Source organism: Pogona vitticeps, chromosome 1 (assembly GCF_051106095.1).
Source record: "Pogona vitticeps strain Pit_001003342236 chromosome 1, PviZW2.1, whole genome shotgun sequence".
NCBI lineage: Eukaryota > Metazoa > Chordata > Lepidosauria > Squamata > Agamidae > Pogona > Pogona vitticeps.
In genome coordinates, this window is record NC_135783.1 from 324,454,914 (window position 1) to 324,469,330 (window position 14,417).

The window sequence follows — 14,417 nt, forward strand, 5'->3', positions numbered from 1 at the left end:
GCATACACTGCTACCAGAGAGATGTGACAAATGCAGCAATGGCACAGGATGAGGACCAGCAGTGTTTTGGATCAAGATCCATTCTGTTTCTTGTACCAGACAGTAGTGGAGTTGTTGATGGCAACTTGGACTTCAATTCCAGCAAGTAGCAGTACAAAGGCTTTGCAGAATTTGATAACAGCCAGCAGCTCTATAAACCTAATGGGGTACTGGGCTTTTCTTGGTATTTTCCTGCCTTGGATTGCAGGGATGGAGACAATGTCCTCCATAGCTCACTATCCACTACACATTTGGTACCCGTCCAGAAATTTCTAGTAATTAAAGTGGACCTCATGATGGACATTGCAATTAAAGTAATCAGGGTCTTTGAAGAATGAACAGTTATCTCAAGAAGAAGTTCATAGCATTGAGCCACTGCAATACTATCTGTAACACTAGAAAAATCTCCAGTTTAGTAACTGCATTGGCTCTCTAGACAATTTTACGAGGGCTTAGCTTGGAACCAAGTGCAGTTCACAGATCAGAACCAAGATATGTGCAATAAACCAACAATAATTACACCAGGTAGAGCTGAAGATGAGATTGCTTTGGGGTTTTATTAGAAACATCAAGAAAAAAAATTAGCTGAATTCATCAATGGAGACGACAGTATTCAACTAAAACACTGCGAACAGCTGTTAACACTTCAAAATTAAAGTGACATTTCAGTAAACTTAATAAAGACAGAGTAGAAATACCATTATGATTAGAAATTGCTCTTTAAAAGCCTGGATACTCATATACACTCACCCTTCCTTGCCAAATGATTCCTATCTGCTTATTAAATTACAGATGTTCCTAAGGAGGTTTCCTAGTATAAAAATAGATATTGCGACTCTGGTTCTCAAATATGAAGATCCAATGAGGAATAAAAATATTTCATTACATTATTAAGATATTTTTAGTTTTTAAAGAGATTCTAATGCTTAATCATAAAAAGTGGCTTATAATAAATTACTGATTTTTTTTTCCAGTTTGGGAGAAATTTGGATTAGGTATTTTTCACTGAGTGTGGTTCAGGGAACAGGATGAATTACGGGATGCAATCTCAACTTTCCCCAAACTGAAGCAAAATCAACTAATTGTTTCAGATTTAAATTATTTCTGATAAAATCACTGCATAATACATCTGAAGCACCTTTTGTTGTAAAATGCTAATTATGCATATACAGTACCTTTCCATACTTTGTCATAAAATATCTTATTTACACACAAAGCAATTTCTGTTACAGTACTTAGTTCCTGATTAATATAAAATGTGCTTATACGTTGTCTGAAATTTTATCATATCTTTGAAATTAAAATATATGAAGTAGTTTATGTATGTATATATCTGGATATGTATATTTTAAAAACTCAATAAAAGAAATTCACAAGTGGTATGAGAAGTTGATTGAGGCTTGATTGATAGAAGGAAAAGCAAAAGGTTACAGAGCTTCATACCACAAGATGCTTTGGCATTTTACAGTATATGGTGCATCTTCAGGTTTACCTTGCTTCACTTTCACTACACAGTGGAGATGTTGTTTTCAGTCACTATTTGGCATATGTTGAACCACAGAATCGGCACAGCTTTTGTAAATACAGCTGTTCTTGACTGCAGCCAGAGATGAAGAAAATGGTGCAGAGCTGAATTTCCCACAGTGAAACTGCATGCTCTTTGTTGCTTTAGTATTTTTCTTTTTCTGTTTGCGGTTTCATTCCATTGACCACCTTACTTGAATTTAAATCCAACGGAAAAGTACTTTTGGTAAATGCTGCAGAAGAGAGGAAGAGAAAAAAAAAGGCAACCACTTATTTGCTGAAAATTCAAAATGAGAAACAACCAGAGATCTGGGTTCTTTTTGGAACAGATAGAGATGGGTCCACTTACACTGCTGCACTGCATTATACATGAGTCTACATTTGGAGGCTGCTTTAAAGTTTCAGGTGGTGCCCAATATTGGAGCTATAGAGACTATTAGGAACACTATGTTATACATATCTCAGAGCATATCTCATTGGTTTAGAACAGTGAGGGTTAACCTTTTTGAGCCCAAATGCCCAACCTAGGAATAAAAACCATAACCAGTGGGCGGTGGTAGCGGTGGTGGAAATTGGAATCCCGGGCATGGAGGTGCTGCTCTGGATCCTGGCCTGCCACCTGTTGGGGCACTAGCACTGCAGCTGCAGCTGCTTCCTCAGGTTTGGCTGCCATGGGTAGTGGATCCTAAGACTTATGGCTCACGTGGCTGCAGAGAGGGCTCTGCGTGCCAGCTGTGTCATCCATGCCATAGGTTCGCCATTGCAGGTCTAGAACAACCACAGTGACTTGGTCTGTTTTGGAGCCCAATGCTCCGCTTTTTTAGCCTTCAAAGACCTAAACATTTTAGGAACCATAAACCTGAAGGGACAGCCATTTCCCCCATATGCAGTTACTCCAAAAGGTCACCTTGAGAGGCTTCTGTTCAGGATTTTCTGTCCCTTGTGCTAAGGTGATTAGTGATCTGAGATATGGGAAAGCAGTTCTGTACAGATTTCATACGAGTATAGTAAATGTGCCTCCCGTGAACCAATTAATACAACCAATACAGAGTGTGACATTTGCACCTTGTTCAGTAGGCTGAGGCAAAGAGGCAGTCCCGAAAGCAGCAAAATCAGGGAGCTGGACAGGGGACAGATTGTATTTGTCTTCAGTGTGGAAGGGACTACCACTCTTGAATTGGCCTTCTCAGCCACACTAAACACTGTTCCAAGACCTCTATTCAGAACATGTTACCATATTCTCCCAAGTCTGAAGGATGCTACTGTGTGTGTTAAGAGAGTGATCTAGTTTTCTGGTGAAAGGCAGCCCACCAAACCAAGGCCAGGATTGAAAATCTGGGAGCAACAACAGCTCAACAGAACTGAAACTGACAGATATGTTTACCTGTATCTGAGACAGTTTTTCTACTTTTGGTTTGCCAGCTGTTAAACACTTTCCCTCTCAGGGAAGCTGGCCTGGTATTGAGTGTGGAGTCTTTTTGGCACTGCAAATACTCTCTTATTAACCAGATTCTTGTTTTTCACCATGGTTTGGTACTAATGTTGTATTTCTGCCTACTTTGTATTTTAAACCATATTGATTGCTAATTGTTGTTTCACTATTCTAAAATGCTGAATTGTTCAGAGAGTGTTCAAGTAAAAAAATCAGGATAAAATTTAATAAAGAATTAAAGAAACAACCAAATTGCACACACCAGCCATTGAGATATGAATAGGACATTTTGAATGTGGATAGCTAAGTGGTTTAGGTTTCTGGATGAAGAGCTAGAGGTGGGGGGGGGGTTCAATTCCTCACTGTCCCTCCTTGAATCCATAGGGTCCCTTCCAACCCTGTAGTTCTAAGATAACTATTATTCTAAGACAATGCCCATATAGGAGTAAAATAGCAGACACAACCCTTTTTCTGCAATGGAATGGAACCCCCATTTCCACAGTTCCTGACAAAAGAAGGAAAGGATGGTTTAATGAGTGGAGAACAGGTTGTGCGGCTGGGTGATCACTTAGATTGCTCTGTAACTAGGCTACATTATCCTTCATGCCCAAACTGTGGTGAAAAGAAATCTGAGGGAACACTGAGGCAAAGGTGTGATCATGTTGTTACTGTCTCATAACTAGAGACTTCTGCTTTCCACAGACTAGCAGTGGGTGCAGGAGAACACCTTATAATTAGAACCAATGGGCCACATTAATAGTTCTGTTGAAAACAGTTGCTGTGGAGTGTGGGTCTTGAATCACTTAAGAGAATGAGTATTCTACAACTGGAGAAAAAGCTAGACAGAGTCACTGACTGCTTGTGGTGACCTTTATTTGTTTTCCCCACAATAGCAGGCTTTCAAAACGGTTCAATATGCGAAATCTATAGAAAATGTGTTTGCTTCAGGCTTACATTCATTTGATGTTCTACAGGAAGCCTGCTCCAGAGAGATACATACCAAGGAAACAAACTGCCCCACAGAGGAACAGGTCTGCATTTGCTTGTCCACAGCTTTGCAGTCCCATCCGTATTTGAGAGATAATTGTAACACATTATGTTTCGTGTTGGTTTCCACTTAGCTCCCACTAACTTGCTGAATTTTTCCAAGCATAAGAAACAAACAAATAAAAGTAGTTTCCCCACTCCTCCCAATCAAGCAAGAACAGCTGTAAGATGGGGGTCTTCAAATCACCATGGAACTGAGGTATGCTCCCAGGTAAGAACATTTAATTTGGACTTTCTTAATGGTGTGTAAATTGCTACAGATTGAGGGATAATTACCCCTGAAAAGCTGGAATCCCACTTCAGCTGTGGTTGGGTTTTGGAAATCTGCTCTTTGAATGAAAGGTGAGGGGAACACAACTCAGTAACCGCATTTTGACCTAAAGGAGAAGTGGAGAACAAGCACCAATTCACCTTGTATTACAGATAACTAATACAATGTTTTAAGATATGTTGTTGAGGTGTAAATTATGGGATGGACATAACCAAAGGAATACCAGCCAGCCCTTGCTTCTCAGTGCTTATCTGTCACACGTTTACAGACACTTCAAGTTAAAAAAAAAACACAATAATTGCAAAAGCAATGATAAAATTTGCATGAGGGCTTATAACAATGTCATGGGCTGCCACTGTAAAAGAAACATTAACAATATTTGAGTTACCTTATTATGCAATCCAATAACATAGTGGAATTGCCTATCTCGTAATAGTGTGTATAATTTTCAGCAAAGGTGAGAGGAATGAAAGACTGATCAACATTCACTGGCATGGTCACAAGCTTGTGTGATCATATCATTTCTCGGAGCAGCAAGGAAGAATGCAAAAGACGACCTTGCAACCACTCCTACAAAATAAGCAACTGATGAACAAAGTGACTTTAGGATCATGCTTCCTAAGATGTATGAAATGTATGTTTCAATCAATTTGATCCTGGTTTCAAATCCTGCTCTGCAGGGCAAGCACAAATCTGTTGTTTCTGGCAGCCTGTTAACCAAAGTCAGTCAATCATCACTTGAGGAGGTTGCTGCGCTATGCTGTTAACCTAGGTCATCTAGAGATTTTCACTTCCTACTACTAATACTTGGAAATGAGTCCTGATACTGATGCAATTTTATTACACATTCTTCTATTTACTGAATAGTTTGTGCACGGGGCTGTAATGGATATGATATATTGAGTATTGCATAATCCTGGATATTTATTTAAATTCGTTTAAAATATTTTTACCCTGTCTTTCTTCTAAAAAAAGACCTGAGGCAGCTTACATCATTACAACTTTTAAAGCTAAAAAGAGTAAGTATAGAAATACTAAAAAAAGATCAAACAAATAGTACTCTAAGAAATGGTAAACAATAGCAATACTGTACTATGTATTGCTGCTTCTTGGGAGGAAAGCGATGACAAACCTTGACAGCATCTTAAAAAGCAGAGACATCACCTTGCCAACAAAAGTCCAAATAGTCAAAGCTATGGTTTTTCCTGTCGTGATGTATGGAAGTGAGAGCTGGACCATAAAGAAAGCAGACCGCCGAAGAACTGATGCCTTTGAATTGTGGTGCTGGAGGAGGCTCTTGAGAGTCCCCTGGACTTCAAAGAGAACTAACCTATCCATTCTAAAGGAAATCAACTCTGAATGTTCACTGGAAGGACAGATCCTGAAGCTGAGGCTCCAATACTTTGGCCATCTCATAAGAGAAGACTCCCTGGAAAAGACCCTGATGTTAGGAAAGTGTGAAGGCAAGAGGAGAAGGGGACGACAGAGGATGAGATGGCTGGACAGTTTCTGCGAAGCAACCAACATGAAATTAACACAACTACGGGAGGCAGTGGAAGATAGGAGGGCCTGGCGTGCTCTGGTCCATGGGGTCACGAAGAGTCGGGCACGACTAACGACTAGACGACGACGACTAAGAACATATTCAAAGCAGTAAGACACAACATTAAAAAATGCCACTCAGGTCACTGAGGGAAAGCCTGCCTGAAGGGAAAGGTCTTTGCCTGCTTGTGGAAGGACAAAGACAGGACTAGCCTGACCTCCTGTGGGAGGGTGTTCCAACCTCTGGGAGCAGCAACAGAGAAGGCCCTCTCCTGTGTCTCCATCAAACACTCCTGTGAAAGTGATAGGACCAAAAGAAAGGTGTGATGATCTTTATACCCAAGGAGGCTCATAAGATGCGATCCTTGAGATAGCTTGGATCCAAGTCACTTAGGGCTATAGAGGTTAGATCCTATATAGCACTCTGAACTGAGCCTGGAAATGGATGGGCAACCAGTGGAATTGCTGTAACTGGGGGGTGTTATGTGATCTCTGTAACCAGCCCCAGTCAGCAATCTGGCTGCTGTAGCTTGGACTGGCTGTCCAGTTTCTGGACACTCTCCAGAGGCAGCCCCACATAGAGCGCATGACAGGAATCCAGTCAGGATGCAACTAAGCATGTGTCACCATGGGCAGATCAGAGCTCTCTAGGATCTTGTACTTTAGAAATGAGTAAGAGCTGCAAATGGATGGAAAGACCTAAGTGACGAACTCTGCTGACATGGCAGTGGTATTCAAATACATACAACAACCATGCAGGAAAGCCTCTCTCACTAGAATACAGTAAAGGTGCTGCCAGAAAGCTACAGTAAAGCTGCTTTCAAGAACTGCTGTTTTTGTGTGGAAGAGGACCACATGAGATACTGTTCACAATTTTCTAAACTACAGTATTTGATCGTCTGTAGACAGAGTTTATTTGTTTATTCTGCAGGATATCATGTCCTGTTGGATTCCTTCCTCTTCATCCTCTCTTCTCTGTTCTCCAAAGAAAATAATAGGAAAGTTGCACGTCATCTGGGTGAAATGTTGCACCTCAAAAGCACTGCAAACAAGGACTGCTAAACATTAAGCATTATGAATACATAGCAGGGTAGAATGCAGAATTATGAATAGTAATGGCCAGGTGGAATAGCAAATCCTGTTTACTTTTTCAGTTGCATGAGGACCAGAAGGTGCATGATAAAAGAAAAGCAATACACTTAAAATATATTAAAAGGAAAGCCTTTTAATGCAATACATTATTTAACCTTTGGAATCTATTGCCTTTGCCAAGAGATGATGTGGAAACTAACCTACCAGAATGTAAGGAAAGGATTGGGGACAAGTGATTAAACATTAATTTGGATGCTAAAATATTAAACATGACATTTAAAAGTAATTAATGCTTCAGGATGCAGTTCAAGTGTCCATATTGGGTTAAAGCTGTCAACGATTTTCCAGTGAATTAGTGATTATTGTTTCAACTTATGAAACAGGAATACTTTCCTGTTCATATTTAATACTGGCTTACCCCACTAATATCTGAAAAGATAACTCAGTGATTTGGGATCTAGCTGTGGAGCCAGAGGTTAGGACTAAATTTCCCTTCTGTGTCTCCTGTGGAGAATAGCCAGTCTTGGTGGCTTTGGGAAAAGTATACAGTCCTAGAGGGCCCCCATTAAAAGAGAATGGCAAACTACTTCTAAGTAACCTGTTATCTAGGAAACCCTATAAAGCTGTAAGTCAGAATCATAATTATTATTACTCACTAACTGTAGCCATCCCTAAAGTACTCCTATTCTACATATCTGATGACTGCCAAAAAGAGTATAAATACTTAATAGATTAGCTCTATAATAAAAGAAACTATTATACATATTCTTGCTGGGCCTTCACACTGTGAAGGCTATAGTACACACCCATGCTATTAAATTCTAGCTGAAACTGAAAAAGGGGATAGGATCGGATCTAGTACTGGCTGCTTTTAAAGAGATGCTCAATTTGAAAAATAGGACAATTTTATCTTGGAATCAGGACATTTTACAAATTATTGATATGTATGGTCTTTCTTGTGATGTATGGAAGTGAGAGCTGGACCATAAAGAAAGCAGACCGCCGAAGAATTGATGCCTTTGAATTGTGGTGCTGGAGGAGGCTCTTGAGAGTCCCCTGGACTGCAAGGAGAACAAACCTATCAATTCTAAAGGAAATCAACCCTGAGTGCTCACTGGAAGGACAGATCCTGAAGCTGAGGCTCCAGTACTTTGGCCATCTCATGAGAAGAGAAGACTCCTTGGAAAAGACCTTGATGTTAGGAAAGTGTGACGGCAAGAGGAGAAGGGGACGACAGAGGATGAGATGGCTGGACAGTGTCTGTGAAGCAACCAACATGAAATTGACACAACTACGGGAAGCAGTGGAAGATAGGAGGGCCTGGCGTGCTCTGGTCCATGGGATCACGAAGAGTCAGACACAACTAAACGACTAAACGAATGAACGATGGTCTTTCTCATGATCTTTTAAATGCTTTTAATTTAGAAATGGCAGCACGATACTTGAAATCCCATCTTTTAAAATATGATGTTCGAGCTGACCGTATTTCTGCCTGTCTGTCAAAATGTGCATCCTGGTGTGCTAACTTACCTATTAAAACACCTCGCCCACAGTATTTAACAAATATATCACATTTTAAATGGAGAAATGCTTTTACAGTGTTACGTTGCCAGTATATGAGTTCTGCAGTGGTTGAAGGATGTTACCAACGGATTCCTTTGGAGGAAAGAGTTCGTCCATGTGGATCTAATGCTGTTGAAGATCTGACCCACTATTTAGTTGACTGCCCAATGTATAAAGATCAGAGAGTAGCTTTGCTCCAAGAGTTAGGTCTCACATTTGATAGATCTGGTGCATATTTGATAATTTTTCTATTGGGGGATAAGGTGCCATACATTTCTGAAAAGGCAGCCGGTTTTGCTTTTAGAGCAACGGTTTTAAGAAAGAAGTTTTGTACAGTGGACCCTCGACTTACAGACGGCTCAACTTACAGACTTTTCGAGTTACAGACTTCTCTGGCAGCAAAATTTAGATTCGACTTGCAGCCAGAAAATCGACTTACAGACCAGAAAAAACCCAAAATAGAACAAAAATAGAATAAAAACCGCCAGTTATGGGATTAATCGGTTTTCAATGCATTGTAGGTCAATGGAGATTCGACCTACAGACTTTTCGACTTGCAGCCACCATTCCAATACGGATTAATTCCGTAAGTAGAGGGTCCACTGTAGTTACAATGATCAGGGCTTGGGCCCTGGATACCTGAAGGACCACCTTCTTCCATATGAACCTATCCAGCAACTGAGATCTAGCCAGAAGGCTCTCCTGAAAGAGCTGTCCCTCAGTGAGGTGAGAAAGATGGCCTGTAAGCGGAGGGCCTTTTTGGCAGCTGCCACCGGTCTTTTAAATGCCCTCCCAAATGACATCCGACTGGCGCCGACATTACTGACGTTTTGGCACCAGGTTAAAAACTTCCTGTTCCAAAAGTTTCCTAATTGAAGGTTTTAATTTTAATTGATAAAGTCATGGATCTAGATTGTTTTTGTTTCTGTAGAGTAGATGTAACTGTATCGGTTTTTAGTGTGTCTCTTTTTTAACTGAACTGTTTTAATTGCTGTTGGAAGCCACTCAGAGACTCTTGCAGAGTGCGGGCAGCATAAAAGTCAAATTAAATAAATATTTTAATTGAGGATTGAACTGCTTCACATGATAATGTTGTTTTTAGATGGTTTTATTTGTATACTATATTTGATATTTTGTCCTATTCAAACTTTTTTTGTAATGGCTACACAAATAAATTTGCTTTACTTACATTCCTGCTGTAGGAAAAAGAATATGTCATCTGGCTTCCTCAAGTGATACTTTATATCTGACCTAATTAAAGTAAACCAGCTTCATCAAATATTTCGTAGCTTGGGCAAGATGGTTTATTTTGGCCTGTCTTGTACTTTGTCGGACTATTGGTCCTAGAATCATAGAATAACTGAGTTGGAAGATGCCTCTAAGGCAATTGTGGTGTTGGAGAAGAGCTTTGCAGATACATTAGTAAACCGCTTGAAAAAAACAACAGGTGGGTCCTAGATCAAATCAAGCCTAAACTATCTCTAGAGGCAAAAATGTTGAAATTTAGGCTGTCCTACTTTGGGCACATCATCAGAAGGCAAGGCTCTCTCAAAAAAACAGTCATGCTGGAAAAGGTTGACTCCCTAAAGGAGTCAACCTTTTCCAGGTATAAAATTTAGACTGATTCCCTAAAGGGAGACTTGAGATTGCATGAGCTGAGAACAGGATATTTCGGAGATTGTTCATTCATAGAGTTGCCATAAGTTGGAGGGGACTTAATGGCACATAACAATGACAATATAAGGCAAGTCGAACTTCCTGATCAATGCAGGAATTCAAATCGAAGTATATATGACAGACAGTTGTTTAAGTTTCTCTTGAATGCTTTCAGCACTGGAGCACACATCACCTCCCAAGGTAATTGGTTCCATTGTCTGCTTTAACCGTTACAAAATTTTTCCTGATCTTCAACCTAAAATCTGGGTTCCTGTAATTTGAGCCCATTACTATGTATCCTGCACTTTGGGATGATCAAGAACAGATGCTTCCCTCTCCCCCGTATGATTACCTCTCAAGTATTTGAAGAGTGCTCATATGGTGGCGCTGTGGGCCAAACCGCAGACGCCTGTGCTGCAGGGTCAGAAGACCAAGCAGTTGTAAGATCGAATCCACATGATGGAGTGAGCGCCCGTCGCTTGTCCCAGCTCCCGCCAACCTAGTGATTCGAAAGCATGCAGATGCAAGTAGATAAATAGGGACCACCTCGGTGGGAAGGTAACAGCGTTCCGTGTCTAACTCGCACTGGCCATGTGACCACGGAAGATTGTCTTCGGACAAATGCTGGCTCTATGGCTTGGAAATGGGGATGAGCACCGCCCCCTAGAGTCGAACACGACTGGACAAAAATTGTCAAGGGGAACCTTTACCTTTTACCACATGGTTGTTGTAGTTTTTTTGGGCTGTTTGGCCATGTTCAGGAGGTTTTTCTTCCTAACATTTCACTAGTCTCTGTGGCCAGCATCTTCAAAGGACAGGAGCCAGAACTCTGTGTGTGTTCTGGTGTACTGTGTGGGATAGTTGAGTATTTGTAGCTGTGGGATCAGGTTTTTGTCCTTTTCAGGAGATTGAGTGATTATGGTGATCAGGGTGCTTTTTTGTTATGGATGTATTGTTGTGATAAGAGGGAAGATGATCTGTCAATGTGATTGATGAGTGTCGTCAGCTAGTCTTTTGTGTGCAGTGATCACTGGTCCTTGTGGCTGGTAGAGCTCACTGACCTTTTTGCAAGCTGTATTTTTCAGTGCTGGGAGCCAGGCTTTGTTGTTTTTCAGTTTTTTTTCTTTTTTGTTGAAGCTGTGCTGATGTTTGTGGATTTCAACGGCTTCGAGAATACAATGCTATCATATCTCTATTATTTCTTTTCTCAAGGCTTAACATGCCCAGTTCTTTCAATGTTTCCTCATAGGGCTTGGTTTCATGTCCCTTGATCATTCTTGTTGCCCTCCTCTGGCCCTGCTTCTGTTTGTCAGTATCCTTCTTTAGGTGTGGTATCCTAAAATGACCTAACTAGTACTGAATAGAAGAGAACTAGTACTTCATGGGATTTGGAGACTATACTCTTATTAATGCAGCCTAAAATTATAATAATAATTGTGTCCCATGAAGTGATCCATGGTGACTCTTGTCTAGGTTTTCTAAGTAGAAAGTACTTAGAAATGCTTTATCATTGCCTTCTTCTGGCGTATCCTGGGACTGTGCAGCTTGCTCAAGAACACACAGTCTTGCTATTCTAGGATGCACAGTGGGGAACTGAACTCCCAGTCCTTGGCCCCACAACCAGATATCTAACTTCAGCTAACTAGCATTTGCCTTTAAATAGCATTTGCCTTTTGCAGCAACCACATCTCACTGTTGGCTCATATTCAACTTGTGATCTACAACAATTTCTAGATCCTTCTTGCACATAGTATTACTTAGCCAAGTACCACCCCATCTCCTAACTGTGCATTTCGCCCCCTAGGTATAGAACTTTATACTTACACCTGTTAAATTTTATTTTGTTGTTTTCAGCTCAGTGCTTAAGCCTATCAAGATCTTTTTGGGTTTTGTTTCTGTCTTCCAGGGTATTAGCTATTCCATCCATTTTTGTGATATCTGTAAATTTCATAAGCATTCCCTTCACACACACCCTCATCCAAGTCATTAATAAAAATGTTGAAGAGCACCAGGCCCAGGACTGAGCCTTGAGGTACCCCACTTGTTACTTCCTCCCAATTTGAGAAGGGGCCATCGAGAAGCATCCCTTTAGTATGATCCTGTAACTATGAATCTATCTGACAATTCTATCCAGCCCATATCTAGTTTACCAATGAGAATATTGTGGGGTGCTTTGCCAAAACCTTTGCTGAAGTCAAGGTATGTTATATCTACCACATTCCCACCATCCACCAGGGAGGTTACCTGATCAAAAAATGTGATAAGTTTAATCCGACAAGATTAAACTTATCAAATCTTGACAAATCCATGTTGGCTTCTAGTTATTATTGCATTGTTTTCAAGGTGCTTGCAGAGTGACTGCTTTATGAGCTGCTCCAGAATTTTCCCTGGGATTGATGTCAGATTTCAACTTTTTGTCCTCTTTGATGATAGGGACAATCCTCCTCCTCCGATCTTGGGCACTTCACCTATCCTCCAAGATTTCAAGAAAATAAGAGACAGGGCTTCTGAGAATTCTTCAGTCAATTCCTTTAATACTCTTGGATGCAGCTCATTAGGCCCTGGAGGTCTGAACTCATTTAAAGTAATAAGCCATTCACTGGATATTTGTTTATCAATCTGAAGCTGCAATACTGTCCCTCCACTTATATTTCACATTTGAATGGAGGATCACATACTGTTGTTGTTGTTGTTGTTGTTGTTGTTGTTGTTGTTGTTGTTGTTGTTGTTGTTGTTGTTGTTGTTGTTGTTGTTGTTGTTGTTTTGGAGGGGGGAGAACTTAAGAAGGAATTGAGCACTTCTGCCTTTTCTTTGTCATCTGTCCATCCATTGTTGTTGTTGTTGTTTAGTCATTAAGTTGTATCCAACTCTTTGTGACCCCATGGACCAAAGCATGCCAGGCCTTCCTGTCTCCCACTGCCTCCCAGAGTTTTGTCAAATTCATGTTGGTACCTTCAGTGAAACTGTCCAACCATCTCATCCTGTCATTTCCTTCTCCTCTTGACTTCACTCTTTCCCAACATCAGGGTCTTTTCCAGGGAGATTTCTCTTCTCATGATATGGCCAAAGTATTGGAGCCTCAGCTTCAGGATCTATCCTTCCAGTGAGCACTCCAGGTTGATTCATCTGGGTTGATCCATCCCTACTAAATAGCTAAGCCACAATTCATTTTCTCTGTCTTTTGCTATGCATGTATCTGAAGAATGTGTTGTTGCCGTTGCCGTTGTTTTGCTATTGCATCTCCTGCTAACTTCATCGAGTAGATTAATCTAATCTAGATGGTCTGGGTAAAAGCCAGAAAATGAATAAATAAATAAGCTTCAGCTCATTCTCAGCTTTTGCCTTCCTAACGCCACCCCTGAAATACTTTGCTACTTGTCTGTTTTCTTCTTTTGTGGCCTGGCTCTCCTTCTACTTCTTATATATGTCCTTCTTTATTTTCAGGTTCTCTCTGAGCATTTTTTGTGAAGCAACACTGGTTGCTTTTTTTTTTTTGCTCTGTTTCACTTGTTTGTAATTTTGCCTTTAGAATTTCCTTTTCAAGAAACTTCCACCTTTTCTTGTCAGGATCTCCTGCCATGGGACCTTCCTATCATTGTTCTGAGTTTACTAAAATTGGCTTTCCTAAAGTCTACGCACACAGGTGGCTACACACTTCTTTTCGTGCCTTTGAAATCAAGATCTCAAGTAGAACATGGTCACTTTCCCCCAGAGTTCCATTTACTACCACATTTTCCACGAAGTCATCTCTTTTAGTTAGAATTAAGTCCAGGATAGCTAATCCTCTATTTTTTTTTTTCATCCAGATTAAAAAAAATGTAGGAGAAAATTATTAGCCACAGAAGCCAGGAATCTCTTGGAAGAGCCACAGTTGGCGGAATTTGCCTCTCACAGATATCAGGATAATTGAAATTTCCCACTACTACTACATCATGTCTCACTGAAATTCTTGCAATTTGTTTTTCAAAGGTTTCATCTGTGGGCTGTCGGTAGTATACTCCAACTATCACCTTCCTTTTGTTTTTTGCCTGAGATATATTAATCCAGATACTCTTGACAGGGTGACCAAGCTCATACTCCTGTATTTCTGTGCAGGAATATGTATTTTTGTCATATATTGCAACTCCTCTTTCTATTCTTTCTGAACCATTTAACATCCTTCAATTGCTGTATTTCAGTTATGGGAGTCATCTCAGCAAATTTCAGTTATCCCTGTTAAGTCATGTTTATTCCCCTGAACTCAGATTTCCA

General features: G+C 40.4%; 1 protein-coding gene across 15 annotated transcripts in view; it reads right to left on the bottom strand.

Annotated features, from left to right (window-relative positions):
* Window positions 1-577: 577 nt before the first annotated feature.
* The window catches only part of CEP128 (centrosomal protein 128), a 268,788-nt gene continuing 254,948 nt past the window's right edge, over window positions 578-14,417 (bottom strand). For 10 of the 15 annotated variants that reach the window (XM_078383705.1, XM_078383711.1, XM_078383703.1 and 7 more), the window contains 2 exons: window positions 4,319-4,419; window positions 1,714-1,796 (listed from right to left, as the gene is read on the bottom strand). In XM_078383705.1, coding sequence (XP_078239831.1) covers window positions 1,764-1,796; window positions 4,319-4,419 — 134 coding nt within the window. In that variant the 3' untranslated portion in view covers window positions 1,714-1,763. Of the gene's footprint in view, window positions 1,797-4,318; window positions 4,420-14,417 lie in introns of all 15 variants that reach the window. The other 5 variants (XM_078383704.1, XM_078383702.1, XM_078383707.1 and 2 more) reach the window with 3 other exon arrangements.